Source organism: Rhea pennata, chromosome 6, assembly GCF_028389875.1.
Source record: "Rhea pennata isolate bPtePen1 chromosome 6, bPtePen1.pri, whole genome shotgun sequence".
NCBI classification, from domain to species: domain Eukaryota; kingdom Metazoa; phylum Chordata; class Aves; order Rheiformes; family Rheidae; genus Rhea; species Rhea pennata.
In genome coordinates this window covers 32,780,162-32,801,918 of record NC_084668.1, presented here as the reverse complement: position 1 = coordinate 32,801,918, position 21,757 = coordinate 32,780,162, and the positions used below count along the sequence as shown (strand labels likewise).

Genomic DNA, 21,757 nt, shown 5'->3' with positions numbered 1-21,757 from the left:
TATTTCTGATAGGAAACTTCACATCATTAGACACACTGATCAAATGGGCCATCACATTCATTATATTTGTCTCAAATTGACATTAAACCGGATAGATCTCAGAAAACACATGTCCTTAGGCAAGAATTGTATTTTCTAAGCTGTTTGTACATACATATGGTGTACTAGGCAAAGCTTATTAGATCTATTACTATCTATTAAGAGCTGATCAAGTTTTAAGTCACTGTTTCTGCAATTCTCTATGGCTTAATTTAGAGAACAAAAGTGTTAGTTGGGATTTAGGTTTTTGAAAACCAGTTTCCTGTATGAGAATTTAGACAATCGGTATCAATTAAATAAATGAACACCCTTAACTACAAGTAAGCATAACTTGGAAGAAAGTGCAGAGAAACTGGTCTGGCGACATATTCTTATCTGTTTAACCAGATGAAGAAACTATGACAACATCCAAGAGAATTAAAATCTTAAAAGGGAAGTAGCAAAATTACTGTGGCAAACTTGCAAGATATGGCAGGCCAAGTATCAAGAAAAACAGTGATGGCTAAGAAAAAGTCACTTGAAAGTTATCCCTTTTTTACAGTAGGTCTTTGCATATGTGTGTGTGTTTTGGGTATTTGAATTTTCCTTTTCTAGATCTCACTAACTTACATATTCTAGAACCATCATTTTCTGAATTCTGAGTAAAGTATAACATTGAGGTCTGACTTCAAACTGCAAGGTGCTAATGAGTATTACATTTCTTTACTTTGGAAAGAAGAAATACGAAGTCCGCATACCTCAAACCAAAGATGGGGAAGTGCAGAATTTTCTCTCAGAAGCATTCAATTGCCTGCATTCTTGGACGAGGTGAAAAGAGAATCGCTTATCAAAATGTACTGGTATGGATAAAGAAACAGTTTAATTTTAATCTCATTTTTTTCTTTCTTACAATATCATTCAGAGACAGTCTTCCTGTTACGTAGAGTATAAATTAAATCTGTTAACCTATTTACTAGACAAATCAATGGTTTGCTTAGGCTAACTGAAGTTTCATGGTACTATTCAGGTACATGTGTGTACACAGAACTCATGTAAACAATAGCAAGGGAAAATACAAGCAGTGTTTCACTTAGGCCTTATCTTAGACAGTATAGCAAGTTAACTTTACAGTGCAAATCTGAACAACAACAAACAGGATTAAAAATTCCAGAGTTTTGTTTTAATGTGAAACTCTTAAAGCATGAAAAGAGGTTTAAAGTTTTAATGCAGTCCTAAGCACCACATCATTTTTTTCAGTTTCTTAGAGTAAATGTAGTTAAGCAACACCAGTTACACCTTTTTGCCCGTCTGTCACCATGGCCAATTTAAGTGGGCAGAGTGACTGTACAAATGAACCACACCATTGGATGGTCCTACAGTGAGCTGTAAGAGAACTAAGTTCACTTTGCTACCTCTAAAAATACAGTCCTCCTATCTGCAATACAGAGTTCAAAATATATATCAAGAAACGTGGTCTATACAAGGCAAATTATAACTAAGTGTATAGACAATAACTAAAGCTACTTCCACTCATACAACATTTCATGCAATTATCCTGTTGACAATTAAATACAATGATAAACATGAAACAAAAAGAGCCGCTGAAGACTACAGCCGTTTAAGCACTTTATAAGCCTAGGATCTCTATTTTCCTCATTGTTTAGATTCCCTTTACATCCACGTGGTACAGTTGCTTGAGGTGTGCTTCATTTGTTTAAAAAAAATTAAGGCATGTTCAGTATATTATGAAAAAAGACTTCTTAAAAATAGGTGGACTCCCTTGTTCCCAGGTAAGCATAAGACAAAGTGTAGTTTACAGAAATTAGCTTAGTCAGTCAATTCTGACTTGCTTAAACAAATAAAAGAGGGCCCCTGGCAACCTATAACAGAAAGAACTGGCTAACTTTAAAACTTTTGAGCAGCTAAGCAAAATTCATTTAACACAAGAACACTGTTAGTGCTTTTAGAACCCGCATTAAGGTACGCTTAGCAGTATATCTACTATATTCATCTCTAAAATAGTCTATCAGTTTAGACATAACTAAGCAGCACTCATGGAAATTGGCAGTTATTGCAAATCTGCAAACACAACTGAACCAACCATTTGAAGGGGAACAGAGATGTGACTAACTCTTGTATCTTGAGGGGTGTAATTCAGGTGAATGGATGAAGGCTGACACAGGTTGAAAATATGAACAACTATTGCAATGAGTCAGGTTCAATTTTTTCAAGTATTTGGAATGCTTTTCCTGGGAATACAAGCAAAGACTACACTAGTGTGTTATGTAGTGTTATATGAATATTTATTTGAGGTATAATCTGTAAGCAGTTGCCATACATATGCACAGGTATAAGCCATTGACTTTTTTCTTTAAAGAAGTTATGGACAGCAGAACGAAATTCGGCCATAATAGGACAGAATTCCTTTCTGATGTACACAAACCTCTACTGTTTATAAAAAAGTTCAGAAAGTATGTCAGACATGTATCAAGAATATATGTTCAATAGCATAGTGAAGTTATCCTTTTGGTATTACTAATACTATAGTTCCTATTAGTGTTTAGATATACATATTCAGGAATATGTACATCCAAAAGTACATCTTCAAGATAAAAGCACTCTTCTTAAAAAATAAAATCTAAATTAGGAATAAGCTACATTGCAAGGAACTTCCTGCAGAATTATGTAAGGTGATAAACTCTGAACTAAGGCTAATACAGCTACTGCATTAGGAAATGGCTTGCTGTGAAATTTTAATCTTTTCCCCCACCCAGTCAGATATATATTCAGGATTGTGATTCAATGATTGTTTAGCAGCAATTTTAGAGAACTGTAAATTCTTTTATTAACAGGCATTATAAACAGATACTACTATTTTTATTTAAAAACCATGAGTGCCACAGTGATGAATATACAGCTCATGAATAACTTAAAGTATTTCCCATATTAAAAGGCAATGCACACAGCATACAAAAGATTTCACTAAACAAAGCTATGAGGATACGTGATTGAAGTGTCTAAAATGATATATACAGTACATAATTAATGTTTTGTATGTGTTCAATACAGGCTTCTGTACCACCATTCCCATCATGCCTCACTCTCCCCTGCCACTGAATTTTGCACTTCTTCTTCCAAAATTGGTACAATCAGGTTATCCTTGGACATCAAATTATACTTCATCACAAATTTTGTGAACCGATGACACAAGAAGGTTTCATTCTGGAGATTAAAAAAAGGGATGAAAAAAAGCACAATATACACAGAAGGAATATTTTAAACAACAAAGAACATAATAAAAAACAACTCATACGCAAATTGCCTTGTTAGTCTTGCAAGTTTAAGAAAGTAGCAATACTTAAATGGTGAAGTCGTGTTACTTTACATACTCCCCTTTACCGCTTGCTTGTATTTACTGCAATAAACAAAAAATCCTACTGAAGTTAAAGCGTACGGCTTAAGTCACAGCTCAGTTTAACAGCACTTAGATAAGAATATTTTCAGGTGTCAATGCAGTCCTGATCCGCTATCTAAAAGGGGAGTTTAAGTTACGATAAAACTATTTTCATAGCTCTTCCAGCATTCTAAACTGGATTTACCACAGAGTTTCCTTTTACTTCTAACTATACCCCTAATAGTCTCTCTATTAATTTCTGTTTTTCAGTCAAAAAAGCTGGAAATTACTAAAGGTGCACAACATGCTACTAGCTTCTCCATTACTTTGTTTTACAATTATGTTATCTTTATATACTTTATATATAAAGATATATACACATACCTACACACATATACACACACACACTGTTGAGCAACACATACACAAACAGGAAACACATAAGCAGTACAAACTACACCAATTGCTGAATATGTCCACGAATCTTTAGACAAGATTAGAGTTGCTGGTATAAAAACTCATAAATTCTGCCCATTTATTCAAATGAGAGAAACCACAATCAACTAGGCAAAGTAAATAAATAATACATATTTTTTTAAAAAACTTAAATTTTAAGGCCAAAATAATTTACAACATGGAATTTCAGTTCTTAAAAAAAATGTAATTTATGATAACCAATACTTCACCTGGACGTGGGTATTTTGGTAATGTTAAAAGAAAACAGGTAATGCATTGAGTTGAGAAATAAAGAGTAAACTTACTTCATATTCATCAAATATCTGCCGGTGATGAAAATAAGCATGTGAAAATATTCTATAAATCCTTCGGCACACTGATCCTAATTTGGCTACAGAGGATTCCTTTATGCTTACCCTGTAAGCATCAGAAGAAAGGTTACAAAACATTGTTTTATTGATCTACTGAAATGACTACTGAAATACATACTGACATGAATTTAAATTCTGGTTATTAAGCGATACTCTGTAATTATACAAGAAATTTAGCAGGTTGCAGGTATCTGTGCCTGCAATTGCTTATTGTTGTAAGAATAATAAAAATGTTGGTGCATCCTGCACATTTAAGAATTGTATTCTGACAACAAAAAGGCCTTGTCTGCAGTTTAGAAACATCATCAGTTACTCTGGTAATGGCTGGATTTCTGGTTTCCAGCATTGATGGGCGAAGGGAGAAAGACTTCCAACTGTACCTCCTTGCCAAGGCAGGATTCCCAGAGAAGCACAATTTTGACATTTCCAGTTACGTTTCCATGGTCTGACTTGTGGGCTACCCGCTGAATGCACTCTGTCTTCTATGCTCGCTAGCACCCCACATTAGATCAGCACTGGCTGCTGGAGGCTTTTCAGTGGAGTCATGTTTAAGTCCTTTGAGTCACTGCATCTCTCTAAAGGCTTTCCTGTTACTTAGACTGGCGCTCCACCAGTGGAAAACCCCTAGTAACACTGATATTAGAAAAACAAAACAACAAAACTCTGTTTCCACCTAAAAAACACTCTTGTCTGCTCCAGTAAATGGCAAACTAAATCAACAAGCAGGAATTCTTCCTAGGCTTAAAAATGAAAACAGCTGTAGAAACAACAGTGCTGTGTACTGCAGGATTTCTAGTATTTTTGTAGGATTCTATGAAAAGTGTTTTATGCATTTTTTTGTGTTTTTAAGTGTTTAGGTGACACCAATTCCCCTGTCTTCCTTTTCTCCCCTCCCCCCCCCCAAAAAAAAAGTGGTTTACCTGCTGGGGAAATATTTATTGCTATTCAGAAGACATGCAGCTCCATCAAGTGTGTGTCTAGTATAGTCTATAGCAGGACACTACAAAAGTAGAGAGAATAAACACAGATGAGTGCATGCCTGAAATCATCATATAACTTACTTAAAGAAATACCCTCCAAGTTATGTTTCCTGATACACAAAGGCTGCAAATAAGAATCCTTTAAACTTCCCTAGCCATTTTTATTCCCTAGCCATTTTTATTCCCAGAAGTTTCACATAGCTTCCCTGAAGGTCTGACTACATTTCACCGTAAGTGAGCCATTTCTCTTCTCTGTTTTATAAGCCATATCAGTTATTTCAGGAAAAAAAATAATGTTACTATGGAAATATGATCATGCACACAAGTAGTGAATTTTATGCATCTCCTTAAAAAAGATACTGTACTGGAAGAACATTGGGAAAAAAAAAAAAAAAAAAGAGAGAGACAAATCATTACAGTTCATTTGTTTTCCACATAATCAAGCTGCCAGACTTTAATAGCCTAAATCAACACTCTAGCAAAAAAAATTACTTACTTAAAAAATTCCTGCATCTAAATACATCAAGGTTTTTTACTTGACAAACAAAAATGAAAACATCAGCATGGCTAAGCCAACCCATGGCTCTGAAATCAGGTACACAGAGAGAAAAGAAAGTAAAGATGAACTGGGTCAGGCAGAGAGCAGGAACATTCATATATTTTGTCATTCCCCAGTTTAAAGATGACTTAACAGTTACATATTTTCAGCAGCAGTCTTTCAAGGTTGCATAATACACTATCTGACCATTAGTTGATGATAGCCATTACCAAAACACAAACCAAGAGATTTAATGGTATGTGTTCATGGATAACCAGTATTGCCTCCTCTTCTCTCTGAATGGGAACAATGCATAGGTAGAAAGTGGTCAATCTACTTGCTTGCAGCTCTTGACACGTAAAGCCACGGACCAGAATGAAGAAAAGCAGCCTCAAGGTTTCCAATATACCTAAGTAAATTAGATACACTGCATGCCAATATATTTGGGGGAAAGTGGGTTAAAGTAGGAACTGGGAAGGAAGCTGCCCTTCAGAGCTAAATAAAGGCATCTTAGAATCCTTTAAGGAAAAGGTTACAGGACAAAAAGAAGTTTAAGAACTGACACCTTATTCTGGAAGGTGAAGTACAAAGATACGATGGACTGCACTATCACCATAACCAGTAGCAACAGAGAAAGCCCTTCTGAAGGCAAGAAAAATGATGCATCAAGTACTTCGAATAGGAGAGCTAAGCAAAGTGTAAGGTAATGACACCCAGGCAAACTGCTGTTACCATGCTGGTTACTTGAGAAAAGGTAGGTGCGTGTGTGTGTGGGGGGGTGTTGTCTGTTTGCTTGTTCTTATTTTTTTTTTGGGGGGGGGGGGGGGGGAGGAGGGGGGGAGGGGGGGGGTTGGGGGTCCACTACCTTTTCAGACTAACTTCCCTCAGAACATGCAGGCGCAGTCAGTTCAGAGTGAGGCTTATGTGCCTAGCACCATGGATAAAGGCCAATGGCTGAAGCGGACAGCCCGTTCTCAGCACGTATGCCTTCGTTCAGTTAAGCAAAAACCTTTTCCCATTGAGTTTCAAGCTGTCTCAATACAAGAGGAGAAAAAGGTGTTGTGCAAAGTCTCTGGTACTGCTGTAAAAAGCAGCTCTTTCGTATCTCATCCCTCTCTTCTGTAAACCAACCACAGAATGAGAAAGAAGGAAGCTTGAAATGATATTCTTAATCCACATAAACTCTCCGTTAAATCGAGAGGTCGCCCATAATGTTGTCCCCATAAAACACCAAGCTGCAAACTAAAAGTCCTATGACTCATGAGGTCAGTTTTACAGAATACATCCATACCTCTTTGGGAGTTTTATGAGCTGCACAAAGAAAAATCCATTGTTCAGTTGCTGTCATCTGAGTACATGTGTCTGGGTGACATTCACTCTGTTAAAACAATTGTTCAGTTAAGAAAAACACCCAAAAGCAAAAAAACAAGCTGATCTTTTCAAATCATTTTCTTGCTCCCTTCCCCCACCAGAAAAGAGTAATTGCCAGAAGTCTTCTAAAACTCTAAAAAAACCCTCTTTTCTGAAACCACAGCTTAAGTCTATGTGTATAAATGTAGAAGAAAGATGTGTAAACTGACACTACATCTTACAAAACATGAACAGTCCCTTCTCTGATACCAATATAAAAATATCAAGAATTACCTGAAGCTTAACAGCTAGTCCATTGAGCTCAAGACAGAATTGTCTAAAAAAAATTTGAACACAGCAGCATCAAAAATCAAGCAATTTGTTTTTCTACTGGAAACACTTAATACAAAACAAGATTACACATTCCAATCATCTTCCTAGATCTCTAACATTTTTAGAAATTACTTTTGTAAAGAGGAAAAAATATATCAGAAAAAAAATAATTTAAAGGATACCATCAAAATAATTTCACTTGATGTGATACTTGAAAAGACATACGTGCAATATACTAGGAATTAACGCAATATAAAGAGTACAAGCTGACAAACAGAAGTCACACCAGTGTATTTTTTTAATTCAGAAGAAAATACGTATTTCTTATCTGAAAGTGGAAGCTGAGTTTGACCAATAATTTAGGAGGAGTGTTTATACATTAAACATCCTTAAGATAGGAAGCTTTATATATATGTGTGTGTGTATGTGCGCACGCGTGCGTGTGTGTATATATACACACGTGTGTTATATATATATATAACTAGGAGTAAAAAAAATTAAAATACACTCAAAGAACACTTCAAGAAAATCCATTTCTTAGAAATGGAATGCTGCAATCATTCCATCCCTTTAAAATGTATCTCCCCCACATCAATTAAGTGGCTGGAGTCCCACCACCAAATCATCAACAGACAGCTTCTAGAAATACCGTTCTTTAATCAAGGAGGAACTGAGATAAAATGCAATAAAGAAGATAGGAAAATGCTGCTGACTTTCATGAGAATGTATCTGAAAATGCATTCTTTAACTTAAAGAACTCACCCCTCCATTCTCCAAGGAAAATCTGAATGCATTTTCTAAAAGTGACAAATACTTAGCGAGAAGTCTGTGAATCTAGGATGATTTTCAGTGGGTGAAAATGACAGGGGGCATTCTTAAAATGTACTACTTTTGCAATTTTATAAACATTTTTGTTTCTCCTTTGAGGAGTTCCAGTATTTATTGGTACTATTCTAGACCAGAGGAAAGAAAAACACAACAGGATGCAAATTCAGGATGTATAAATCTAGGAGGAGGTTAAAACTATTCTTAATTAGACATATTTTCAAGAGTAAGTTAAAAGACAAGCTCATAAGAAAGATGAGGATACAAGGATAGTAAAAGAATGCCAGGAAAATTAAGGATTAAAACAGAAGTGCAGAGGTGAATTAACAGGCTATAAACCCACACTAAACCTGAAAAATATGTTCAGGTACAAACTACCTAGACTGGACATATATATTATACCGCATAAAACAAAATGAGAGAAGGACAAAATGTTACAAGTTTCCTTACATTTAGAACTGTAAGACATTGCTACTATAGCTTTCCCAACTAAAAGTTATTTTCTTGTAAGTTCCAGAAAAATCACGAGGGAGAATCCAAAGGGAGGGAACTGACATTCCAGGTAGCAGAGATAAGGAACTGATGAAATTAGGAAAATGGAAATTCAAGGCTGTTTTTTCATGTCCAAAACATACTACTACAATTTTTGAAGTACAATTTTTTTTCTAAAAAATATATATATATATATCAAGAACACTAGATTCAGAGGGCATCATAAACCTTTAAAGGAACAGGAACTTCAGAAAATAACACAAAGTTTTAAAATATTTAATAGTGAAAATACTGAATTCTATTTAACTTGCTTTTAATCTGTCATGTTCAAAAAGATTCACTATCAAGTAACAAAACTTTGAATCGGTAAACTATGTTGGCAGAAGATAAATTTTTACCTTAAATGTTCATACTTCCATACACCTTCATCCTGGCCTTCAGGAGGTTCAAGGATTTTATCAATGTTGGAACAGTCTGCCCTTATATTTTGTTGGATATACTAAGAGGAGAACAAAAAAAAATTTTTTTTCTAGATCTTGCTGTAATTATAGCAAAACAATACATTTAGGACACTGCATCTTTGAGAATTACTTTCTCAAAGATGAAAAAAGTAATTTTTCTTTACTTCAGAAGAAGAGTGATAAGAATCAAGAGAAAGTATTGATGGACCTTTTTTTTAAAAAAAAAAAAAGAGGCAGTAAGAAAACTAGTGTAAAGAAAACAGGATCTGAAAAATGCCTTTCCTGAATTAGAAAAGATAAAAGAACGGGTAAGTTTTATATGTTTTGTGTAATATCCTTCTCAAAACAAAACAAAAAAGTCAGGCAATCCCATTTTCTTAAGCTCGATTTGTTGAAACCAGATATGGGAATTCCAGTTATTTCTGCAAATAAAATTATGTATTTTTATTTATTTATCTATGTAGGGCACTTACAAAATTCACTCTTCTGCAGCTGTACTGCAAGAAGGAAAAAAACATGCTCTGTGTCCTGTATCTTACCAAAATACAAAACTCAGGAGACTGTTCTTAAAAACAACATTTCTTATAAATAAGAATACCTGCTGAACAGCTAGTGTGCTATCCATTTCTTCAAAGGATTCATCAGGCCAATTGTAAAAATCCTGTTAAAAAAAGTTTAAACCAATTTAACATAAAGAAGAGCAAGCACACCACTTGGAATAAGCTTAGAAGTGTGGGAAAATAGATGCAGACATAGTTCATACAATTCCTGGAAACTACACCTTAACATGAAGCGCACAAACTTGGTAGTAACAGGGTGAAATGGGACTTAGACTCCTAATGTCATAGTCTTATCTTGAAATGAAAGTTAAAGTTCTATTTGACTTAGCGTATTTTAAGTATCACCATTCCCAGTCATCTTCCTGTAACACCTACGTGTAACCTGCATTTTTAAAATGAAGTTTTTGCATACAATGCCCATTTTACGTGTTACACCACCATGTAAGAATGGGAAGACAAAAGGCTCTAGAGTGCCATTATACACATGGTATTAAGCTTAAAATCCCACTATATTCCAGTAATACACTGAAGACATCTTCTCTAAACTGAGATAAAATAACAGAACGCTAGCCTAACTTGCTACTACGCTCCCTGGTATGGTCAGTATCCTGCTTAACTGGATGGTCATCAGCTCTGCTAACCCACACTGTTTAGTACAGTTAATGATAAAAACCTCATCAAGTTTTGCCTCAAAGCTAGCTATACTTCAATATTCTACAGTAATTCACATATGGTGAAAACAGAATAATCCCAGACGTGCATTTTCTTACCGTGCATTTTACACATCTAACATTTAGTGCTATTCCCTCTCACTGTCCAGAAACATTATACATCAGCCTCCCACAGCCATCTCAGTAGACACAATGAATGACTCAATAAAAATCTTTCAACTCTAAAGGCTAGCAATCTGTTCTTGAAAGAATACACTCATCTCGACAGAAAAGAGTGAATATCCAGTGTTTAAATATCACTAAGTGTACTTACATACTGAAGAGCTGTACTATAGTATCTTGAATATATGAAGTAGTGTATCATCAAGATAAAAAAATTCCTCAACCTACCTGAACTTTATGACTTATTCATAACTTTACCTATTTCAGTTTTATGTCCAACTTGCTCTATTTTTCAGAATATCCAAAACTTATCAAGCAGAAGTCATGAAGGAAATGGAACATTGTATAAATTAAACATATATAGACAAGCTGATTTACAATGCTGTTTTGCCTCTGAACAGCACGACAAAAATTAACAGGAGAAAAGACTTATTATGATGGCATTTTCCTTCAACATTCCGTGTCATTTGCTGCTTTGTTTCTGACCAGGCTGTCTTCACAAAAGCAAAACAAATCTTGTGGAAAAGTCTCACAGATGATTTCATATCTGAAATAATCTGCAAAGAGTATTTTCCACATCTGAGATGTACCACTACAAAATGACCTTGAAAACCAAGACATAAAGTGATTCAACTTCGATTAGGAGAAGCAGTTTGAAAGCAGCCCAGGTTCACCTTTGTGAGGAGCGCAGGTTACGTAAGGGAAGGGTGACTTACATCTCCAGAAGCACACACCAAGTTTTACCTTGCAGGAGATGATACAGAGCTGCTAACTAAAGCCAGTGTGTATGATCACACAGGGAGCTCATAAAGATGATCACGCATTTTGTATTTTAATATCAAGAAGAGTAAATACATTTTCACGTATTAGAAAAACCACCCTGTGCGTTAAGGAAGCCTAAGACCTGGAAGAGAGCTCTTCGCCTCAGTTAATAACAGACTATTTGCACGCACGCTCTGCGATACTGCCAATATTGCGGGCGTCCAGAAGGCGCCGCGGCAGAAAGCGATCACGCTATGGATATGGCTCTGTCCCAGAGGCAGGCGGGAAGTGACACGACTCAGTCCAGAACCGAAGCCTGGGAGCTCGGACAAGCGAGACGTTTGCCCTGTGGAAAACCGAGCGGGCAGCGGTGCCGAGTTGGCCCCAAGCGCTTTCTCCGGGCCCGGGGGAAAAGCAGCGCGGAGCAAGGCCGCGCCCCCCCCCCCGGCGGCCGCGCCCGGCCCCGCCGCCGCGGCGACCCCAAGGCGCTCCTGGGCGCGGGCAAGGCCTCCCTGCCACGGGCCCCGCGCGGAGCTGCCGCTGGGCCCCGCGGCGCGGCCAGGCCCGCGGCCCCGCCCCAACGGCCAGGCCGGCCGGGCCGCCCGCCCCGCGCTGCTCCGGCCCCGGCCCCGACCCCGGCCCCGCGCACAAGGCGGGCGGGCGCGCAAGGCGGCGCCTCACCTGGGCCTTGGTGCCCGGCCTGTTCCGCCTCAGCACTGCCGTCCCCTCCGCCATGACCATAGTGACAGCGGCGCCGGAACCCGGATGCGGCTGCGCCAGGCGGGGCGGGGGGGACGCAACGGGCGCCGGCGGGGGGCGGAGCCGCCACGGGCGGGCAACGGCGGCCGCGCGCCGCCCAACGGCCGTCGGGCGGCAGTCTCGCGAGAGCAGCGCCCCCCCAACGCGGGAGGCCACTGGGTGCCAGTCTCGCGAGAGCAGCGCCGCACGCCCCCACCCCCCGGGAGGTCGTTGGGCGGGCGCCAGTCTCGCGAGAGCAGCGCCCCACCCCCGCGGGAGGCCGTTGGGCGCCAGTCTCGCGAGAGCAGCGCCCCACCCCCGCGGGAGGCCGTTGGGCGGGCTGGCGGGTGGCGTCGCGCTGGGTCCCGCCGGCGCTGTCCCAGCCCCCCGGCAAGGCCGGTTCCAGGCGGCGCTGAGCTCCCCTGCAGCGCCACGCCGCAGGGCGTGAGCGGCTCTCCGGGCAGCAGGGCAGGCCCGGGGGGGCGCAGGTGAAGGGGCTCGCTGGGCAGGGCCTTTGGCAAGCCAGGCCTTGGGTGTTCAGGCGCTGCTTGGGAAGAAGGCATAAAAAGGCAACGTTAGCTGGTGGTAGCCCGAAAAGAGGTACCTGTTAAGAGCAGGTAGATGTTCTGAAAGACTGACCAGCCCCTGTTACCTCTGCAGGATGAGAGAGAAGAAACATAAGTTTGAAGCTGCCTGTTTGTGGAGAAGAGACGGTAGGAAGGAGAGCAGGAGGGCTGGGCAGGGCTGCACTGCTCCTGGTTGGAAGCAAGGATGGTGGAGCTGCGGGGCAGAGGTTAAGATGCCTCCCTCCCCGATAAAATCAGTATATATGTGGTTTCAGCTGTAGGATGTTTCCTGAAAACTGGAGACTACAGGTACCTGTCCTTAGTTCCACTGCATTACGGAGTGAACACTTAGGGCTTTTTTTCCACTCAGCAAACATGTTCCAGGTAACACGTTTCACATGTTCTGTAATTGTGATTTCCCATCAGAAAGCATTTTGAGTACTTACTTTGCCTGGGCAATGCCATGAAAAGGATCCACTGGGAATCCCGCCATGTTCTGGAGGCCATATTCTAACTGAAAGCTGGCAGCGTGCAGCTGGTGAGATGGAGGGTTATGTTACCTCCTGCCTGCATGCATGCATGCACCTCGCTAACGAAGGAGTTTATATTGGAAGGAGTGGTCCTTCCATTCAGGTTACACAGTAACACAGAGGTGGTATATTTAACTTCAAGCATATGAATTCAGTTTGCATTGGTTACTGTTTTACTCCCAAACTATAGGTCAGTAATCCTACACAAGAGATGTTAGTTATTTTGAGTCACATGGTGAAACTCAGCATTTTTGAAAACTGTGTGTAGGAAACCATGAAAAGGTTAATAACATTAGGAGACACTGGTGCATTAGAATGAAGGGTGTAAGTATCGTATTACCTCATTAGATCAATTGTAATGTAGCATTAATTTCTAAAAAGATTGATGCTATAATTAGCCAGTTAGTTACAAAACAAAAGCACTGCTGCCTGGTTAAGGCCCCTACAATTCGGCATTTTTTTTTCTGTTAACATTTCCAAGGTTTAGCTGATATCTAAAGCACAGAAAAATGAGGGAGTTGACATTTCCGTTTGTCCATGACTTTTAATTCATGGACACTGGGGCTTTGAAAATGCAAATAAATCTGGCTAAAAAAACCCACCTGTCAATGCTGTCAATGAGGTGTATATATGTTAGTTCAATCTGGAACAGACTCATGGTTTTGCAGAGAAGAAATCTGCAGTATTTCTTAATCAAAGTGTTAAAGTCTGTAGATCTCTCCTGTTCCTGTTGTCCTTATTAGCAGAAGAGCTGCTTGCGTTTTGTTTTTTTTTTTGCAAGTTGCTTATAAAACCAGATCAAGTTTTTTTTTTTTTTTTTTTTTTTTTGGCCCTTATTGTGCAAGAAGGAAAAGTGGAATATTTGTCCAAGTTGTTATTGTGTATTTCTGTGCAGTTGGGAACCTTGCCTTCTTTTCTTCTCCCTTTACTAATGCACTTTGCAGTCCGCTTTTTGTTTCCTTAAGAGTCAGACTGCCTAAGGAAAGGCTGGGAGGAATTGCATCTTCCCAGAGAAGCATGTAAGTAGGCTTGTATAACATTTTTGCCCCAAATTAAAGCTTTGAAATAGTCTAGAAAACAGTAGAAGAATTCTAAACTACAAGAATGAACAGCCAAGAAGAAACATTTGTGATTGATACTGCTCTCCCCTATAAAAGAAGGATATAGAGGTTGGCAGGCAGCCATGGACTAAAAAACAGTAATAGCAGATGGATCACCTTGACTGTGTAATAGTTATCTTGTCCTTGCTTACAGTGATACCCTTACAGTGCAAGAATAAAATGTTCTCTATGTCTGTTGATTCGTCAGACACTTAAGCATGTCCTCCATTTGATTAGGCCTAGGAGTGCATTTTCTTTTACATCCTCAAATTTCTTATTCCCCCAAAGTTCTCATTGAAATATGACTTCTTTTGTCAGTTATGTAAAGGCTAGTAGATACATCCATGTGAAATATTTTATTAAATAAGTCTGATTTCAAGGTCTGAAAATCTCCAAGGCCTGAAAGCGCAGGCTGGATATAGGATGAGAGAAGAGAGAAAGATGTAACTGGTGTGTGAGCTTGGCAACACTGCAGTGCCAGTTCAGTGCAGTCCTGCTGGGGAACGGGTTAGTACGGCAGTGCAGCCTGAGGAGTGAAAAAAGCGCTTAAAGGTAAGTAGTACAAGTAATAAGTGGTATGTGCTACCACTGTTCCTTTGGGTCTCCTGGCCTTAATGCACCCCCGCAGATGACAGTGTCTCCTGATGCACAGAAACCTCATCTGCAGTGAACAGGGATCCTACAAAAATTGTCTCTCTAAAGGACGTTATTAAAAGAAATTTTGAAGTGTTAGGCCTAAACACTTACCTGTTTAGAGCTGCTGTATACTACATGTCTTTCTCATTGAAAGGCTGTTTGGTTTCCATAACCTGAGTAGGCTGTAAATATGTTAAATACCTTCCCATCTTCAGCAGCCTGTGTTATGTGTGTATCGTAGGTATGTTAACACCTATGTTACCATGGAGAATAAAGGCATGCTTGTTTCTCGATAAGTTTGTATTTCATTACACAATAAGCTGTCTTTTAGGATTCCTGTAGTGCAACAATCTTAAAATTTCAAATGTAAAGTGCATCACTGGGATTATTAATGTAAGACTGCCGTAGGGCAGAGTTCAAGGTTTAGGCTTTTTATACTTAAAAAAAAAAATCTGCATTTATTTAGAATCTTTCTGTTGGCATGAATTCTAATTCAATAAGAGTTGAACTACTTGAACACTACTTGCTTATAGCTCCAGAATAGAGGGTAGCCAGCTGAAAAGCAGCATGCTATGGAACTGGGGGTAGGGAAGGGCAAAAAGCATTACAGCCAAGATCAAATATAATTCCTCTTCTAATGGAACTGCTAGGCAGTAGGTGGCATCTGTGTATGTAAAAGTGGCTCCAGTTGACCCATATGCTGAAGTTTATCTTATGGAGGCACCCTAAACCATGTCAGAAAATACATCATTTTAAAGAGTGTGTCAAAGCTGAAATCCTGCACATTGCAAATACTGAAGTTTTTTAAAGAATCTTTGTCATTACAGTTGTTTTCTTCTGAAGAAAACAGTAAGACTTAGTTTATCTAGTGATGTTGATTTCATAATCGCTTGAGCATAATGAGAGCACTACCATTTAAATACTGCTGTTAAAAGTTTCAGTAGCAACACTCATCTATTTCAGGTAGGAAAGACTACATCAAAACATTTTACTTAAGGTAGTAGTATTCCCAGACTGCTCTAGATCAGGTATATGCATACCAACTGAGGGTAGGAACATCATATAAAGTACTTATTTTACGGTCACATTTGAATAAGCCTGAATCATTTTCCAAGGCAAGATAGGGTCAACAAGGTGGTTAAAAAATATGCACAGTTGTTTGCTTCAGCATTACTTGAATAAAAATTAAGCCCATACAATGTTTCACTATTTAAGAATATTGCAGTTTAGGATTAAGTCTAATTAATTTGTCAGATACTGTATGTGGGAAAGGATCAGCACTGTACTAACTCATGAAAAAGCTAGAGAAATCTGTCATAGGGAAAAGCTTTGTTACTGTATTAAGATCAGCAAAAGCTCTAGTTCTGCCTGATTAATATCTATGAAGTTATTTATGTATTAGCAAAACTTAAGAGACATGCAAAAGAAGCATTAGACTTCTGATCTGCTGGATCTGCAAACTGGATGAATCTATTCTAGCCTAGCACTGCTGTCATTAGCATCAAGTGTCATGCTGACTGCAGGGTGGCACGCTGGTTGCAGGAGGGTGTAGGCAATAGCAGTTGCACTATTTTGGTGGTTTGTGTGCATTAATCTTTCAGTGTACCAAACACCCCATAATCTATTAACAGCTACTGCAGAAAGTGAAGGGGACAAGTCAGTCATCTGTTACTTACGGTATAGTTTGACATTTAACAGAGCTAGATTGAAGTCCTCTTCACTGCAGCAACTATGCTATAACCATTTTAAATCCATCTCCCACCTTCATATAAACTAGGTGAAAACATATAGCAGAGTTGTATTTTCCAGATTAATTCAAGACACTACACAATTAAGACTCAGTTTCACTGAGCAGTAGCAGAAACTGAGACAGAAGCAGAGTAGTTTTAGAAGTTTATTGTACAGGCCTTTACAATCTCAGTAAGAGCAGAGGATATAAAAATGATGCTGTCTGGAATAGTTAAGGCTGGTTGGTGGTCATCTGTATTTCATTGTCCAGGGGAACTCAAACAACAGCAACTGATTTTTGACTGTACATACTTTTATTTGTTCCATCATTACAGTGAGATCACAAGTTATTTCAGAGACTCGATGCCTGTTTATTACAAAATAAAGGACATTATTTACATGATGAACAGAAAAATTTCAGCATTTTAGTGGAATGGATGACTGATACTGCAAGTAGTAGTTTAGTCCAGGTATTTTCCAAGAATGTCACCATCTCTAAACAAGTAGTAGTCCTGCAAATAAAGAAACATTAGTACCCATCATATCAATTATTTCACAGATACTGTTTCTAAAGTCAAGACTATCACAGTCACAAAGTAGAAAAATAGAAGGTAGATAACCAAGACTCACTCTACCTGTTGACCTCTCAAAGATTTTTCCTTTGTAAGATATTTTTTGGAGAGATATCAGATTACTGTTTATAGTGACAGCAACAGTCAAGAAAGCAATTTTGTAACTCTTCCCTATCAAAAATAAGGACATTCCCAGTAATTTCAAAGCACTTTAGGGTTTGCGGTTTTTTGCTGCATATGCCAACCACGTACTTGAATTCTTCCACCCAAAGGTCAGGCCAGATGTTTATTCTGATAGTTTTTCTAAGCATGGGTGGAAATAGCAAGTACAACAGATATCAGAAGCTAGCTTGATCCAGCTGCTCCCACTAGAATCACAGTTGCATTTTTTGAATGTTTCCAGTCCCATGGAAAAATTACAATATTTATCACTGACAGTGTGACCTTCTGGGAACCAGCTTAGTTTCCATTCACAAAGTTGGGCAACCTACCTTATCTTCTAGTACAATCTTAGTACCACCATATTCTGGCAGCAAAACTTTTTCACCAACTTTCACGCTTACTGGCTGAATCTCACCATTCTGAAAGAAAAAGTTTTTTTTTTTTTAAAAAAAAAACAAAGTAAACAGTTTGAGATTTAATGTCAAAAAATCCTTTAAACTGTAGTGATCCTTGCCCATATACAACATTCAGAAATCACAACAACTCTATTGTATTATATGCAATAATTAGAAGCAGTAGGACTGCAGTTAATCTTCTGAACACAAAGCACTTCCATTAGTTCGAGTGTAAATGCAACTGAACTCTTCACTTGGCATTCTGAGGAGGATTTGGCTTTAACAAAAAGCAAATTAAAAAAAAGAGTCTGAAAAAAGTAAGTGACAGACTATGGAATTCCCCCTCTAAATCAGGAGTCTGTTTCCTATTCTGTAACCAGGGCTAATTTCTTGAAGTGACAGTTAAGAGTGCCTTCCTATCTTTCTTACTTGATTAACTTGTTGGTGTTGCTGGCAAATCTATACATTGCTCAGAAATATCTGGTAAAGTTTAAGTTTAATTATGCTTTTCTGCTATAAATATTAGCTTGTTGGGTAATTATTAACATCATTTCACAATATAAAGCCTTGAGGTATCATGCTTTTTTGTCTCAGTATCTATGGAGGGACTCAAAGAAAGTCTGGGTAAACATGCACGAGTTAAATTTTAAACACATTTTGAATAATTAAATCAATGTGTTTTTTGGGGGGTGGGGTAGGGTGGGGAGAAAGGTTATGAAGAAAGGAAAGAAGAAATGGTAAGCCCACAGCCACAAAGAGATTTAAACTGTGAAATGAAGTAAATACTGTCCTTTTTACAATCCTAGGCTTTTTTTTTCCTCTTTTTTAAGCATGAAAGAAAAATGACTTAACACTTTTCTTTTTTTGTCCAGTAAGGCTAATCCTTACGGGCAATGGTATTTCGCACAACATAAGACAATGCCACATTTTGAGATTCCACCCTGCTCACAAATTACAGGGATTCAGGCATGTGATCAGCAGCATTTTCAGAAAGAGGGCTGCTAATCCCATAGGTTTTACCTGAAAGGTGATCAAACATGACAGCCCAGAAAAAACATAGTTTCAAGTATTTAAAACTACTCTTTAATGCTGCTTGTAAGCATCAATAAATAACATTCATTTTTTAAAAAGCAATTATTTTATATTTTACAAATAAGAGGAAGACTGAAAATCAAGGTCAGAGCCAATGGGGGAGGGGGGAAAAAAATCAAGATTCCTACCTCCTCTCTGAGTCTGCACTTTAACCTTCACTCATCATCCTCATTTGTTTTTGTAAGATGTCACTAATTTATACAGCAACCAATCCCTTTTTGATAAATTTCCAACTTACCACCACACCATTACTAATTCTGCCCAAAGTTAAATGTAGTTACCTTTCCTCTGGCTCCTGATCCAACTGCCACTACCGTTGCTTGTAGCACTTTCCCTTGAGCTTTCTCTGGAATCATGATGCCTCCTTTGGTTACAGTCTCAGCTGCGCATCGTTCAACCAGAACACGATCAAAGAGGGGAAGAAATTTCCTAAATGCCTTTCCTGCCTGTGAAAATAATTGTATATTTAAACAAGAGGATCACTACAACAGAATGGCAATAAGAAGTTAAAAACCCCAAAGTGTTCTGTTCTGAGAGAAAGCAAGAATTTAAGAAAGATGCTAGACATTTGCTTTTAATAGTGGCAAGTATATGCAACTTTTAACTGCACTAGAAATTGTTAAAGAAACAAGCAAAGCTGAATTAGAGGTGTTCTGCATCTCAAGCCTAGAAGCAATTCTCTCCTGAGCAGAATTAGCAGACACACAACAGGCAATCCTAAGGGTTCAGCAGAACAAAGATGTACTCTAGTTAACAAACCACCACCAGATAGGCTCAGCCACCTTTTCATTTGCCTAGGAAAGCTCTACTGGCTTTTAAGCTACTTGATCCTAAACCATTAGTGCTACTATAGTTTATCACCACCATTGATGATTACATGAAATGTATCTATCAAGTTACAGTGAGATTTAATGAAGATTAAAGACCTCCTTGGTCAGTTCCCTTTTTATCTGCTGTATTGGAGTGTTTAGTAGTAAAGAAGTAATATCCTGACAAGTACCATGCATCAGTCAGTTTCAGATGTTTTCAAGGCTTACTACTTCACAAAACCATATACAGCTTCTAAGTTTGAAGTCTGGAGCGAGAGTGCAGTTATTCACGCCGAGTTCTACAAACAGACAGCAACTTTGCAGAGTGGAAGTTTTTGTAACTCAGCAAGAGGCTAGGCACGTTTCCACCTTGACTGCTCTTCCTTCATGTAGGAAACTAGTTAATAGCTACCCCTGCCTAAGGATTAACATTTCTTGCTACTACCTACCACTACTGGTTGCATTTCAGAAACAGTAATCCGATTCCCACAAGCTAAATGCAAGTGCAGAATCTCAACAACAGGGGTCAGGGATGGCCAGCATGTTCCGATGCAAGAGGAAGGATCTGGAGACCTGCCAAGTCACATGGCGACAGCACTCTGCTAACCAGGTACCCAGAGCCCACTCAGGGAGCACTCATAGAAAGAGCCAGAAACACGGCTCTAGCATCCAAGGTCCCCTTCACCGAGATCATCAACATACACTCTCATGCTTTAAGAAGCAGGAATGCCTCAGAAATTACAGGCAGCACACACAAATCCCAGTAAATGAGAGAAGCTGTCCCCATGCTCCTCAAAAACTGTTGTTACTACTGTAATGTGGAAAAACCTGCAGATGGAAAAGGCTGCATCCTTTTGCTCTGTGAAGGTAATAGCTCTGGACTCCATTTATTCTTCCAGTGACTCGTGCTTAACTGAAGTAGACCACTGGGCTTAGGAACATGGATGTTTTACACTAACTTTTGAGAGATGTTACTTCCCCAGACCAGTAAAAACATGGAGGGGGAAAAGAAATCGAGCTTCAGAACAAGGACATCCCAGTCCTTGCACAACCGCTCTTTGCACTAACATCTACCTATAAAAGCTGAGGCTTTTATATAGAGAGACTGAACGGTTAATAACGCAGGAGAGGTTTTTTGTTCGTTCTCTTCGCCGGCGAGCTCTCTAGAGCCGAACCACAGCCGGCGCGGCCGCGCCCGCCGCCCCCTCGCCAGCCCGAGCACCGCGGCCCGACCGCAGACGTGCCCGAGGGGCGCCCCGCGAAGGCCGCACCGCGCGGCCCACCGCTCCCCCGCAAGGGCTGCGTGACCTTGCCGCGCTGCCAGCCGCCTCCCGAGCGCCGCGGGCCGGCGCCCGCCCGCCCGCCCGCCGCGCCACGGCGGCGCCGCCAGCCCCATCCTCCCTCCCCTGCCCTCCGCTCCGCTCCCCGCAGCGCCGCCGCGGCCTCACGGCGCCTCGGAGCCGCCGCGCGGCAGCACCCCCGCCCGCAGCCCGGGGAGCCGCCCGCAGGGGGACGCAGCGGCCGCCGGGCCCCGCGCGGTGCCGAGGCGCGGCCGCCCCCGCCCCACCCCGCCCGGCCGCGGCGGGCACTCACCATGGCGCCCGCCGCGCTCCCCGCCACACACTGACCCGCGCCCGCGCCGCGCACACGTGAAAAGCGCCACGGCCTGCGCATGCGCGCGGGGCCCCGCCCCGGGGCGGGGCCCTGCCGCCCGCCGCGCCGCGCGGAGCCGCGCGGGGCCGGAATGCCGCCGCGAGTTTTTCCCCAGCGGGGCTGCGGCCCGCGTGGGAAGGTGGCGGCCGCTCCAACGGCGCCGCCGCCCGCGCCGCGGGGACCGCGGCTGCCCCGCGCGCCCCGCACCGGACCGGAAGTGACGTCACGTCACCCTTGACCCGTAGCGAGCATGAGCGTTCCAGAAGGTTCTGGAACTGGCGGGCCCCGGAACCTGAGTGGTTCATGCGGCGGCCCCCATGGCGCATGCGCAGAGCGCGGTGGCGCGGCAGCGCTGAGGCCGGCCGGGCGGCGGGGGCGGCCGTGCGCCCGCGCCAGGGGCGGC

At 40.7% G+C, this 21,757-nt stretch overlaps 1 protein-coding gene across 3 annotated transcripts; it reads right to left on the bottom strand.

Annotated features, from left to right (window-relative positions):
• Nucleotides 1–879: 879 nt before the first annotated feature.
• On the bottom strand, nucleotides 880–21,412 carry LOC134141952 (MOB-like protein phocein). 3 transcript variants are annotated; one of them, XM_062578582.1, is made up of 9 exons: nucleotides 21,295–21,412; nucleotides 19,174–19,338; nucleotides 9,817–9,879; nucleotides 9,156–9,256; nucleotides 7,402–7,444; nucleotides 7,049–7,135; nucleotides 5,160–5,239; nucleotides 4,174–4,285; nucleotides 880–3,240 (listed from the first exon to the last, which is right to left on the bottom strand). In XM_062578582.1, the coding sequence occupies exons 1-9, from the start codon at nucleotides 21,373–21,375 to the stop codon at nucleotides 3,109–3,111; spliced, it is 864 nt and encodes a 287-aa protein (XP_062434566.1). In that variant the 5' UTR covers nucleotides 21,376–21,412; the 3' UTR covers nucleotides 880–3,108. The 3 variants fall into 3 exon arrangements, with proteins under 3 accessions (XP_062434566.1, XP_062434564.1, XP_062434565.1); XM_062578580.1 differs by lacking the exons at nucleotides 19,174–19,338; nucleotides 21,295–21,412 and adding an exon at nucleotides 12,055–12,158; XM_062578581.1 differs by lacking the exons at nucleotides 880–3,240; nucleotides 4,174–4,285; nucleotides 5,160–5,239; ... (2 more) ...; nucleotides 9,156–9,256; nucleotides 9,817–9,879 and adding exons at nucleotides 16,825–17,183; nucleotides 17,735–17,824.
• Between the last annotated feature and the right edge of the window lie 345 nt (nucleotides 21,413–21,757).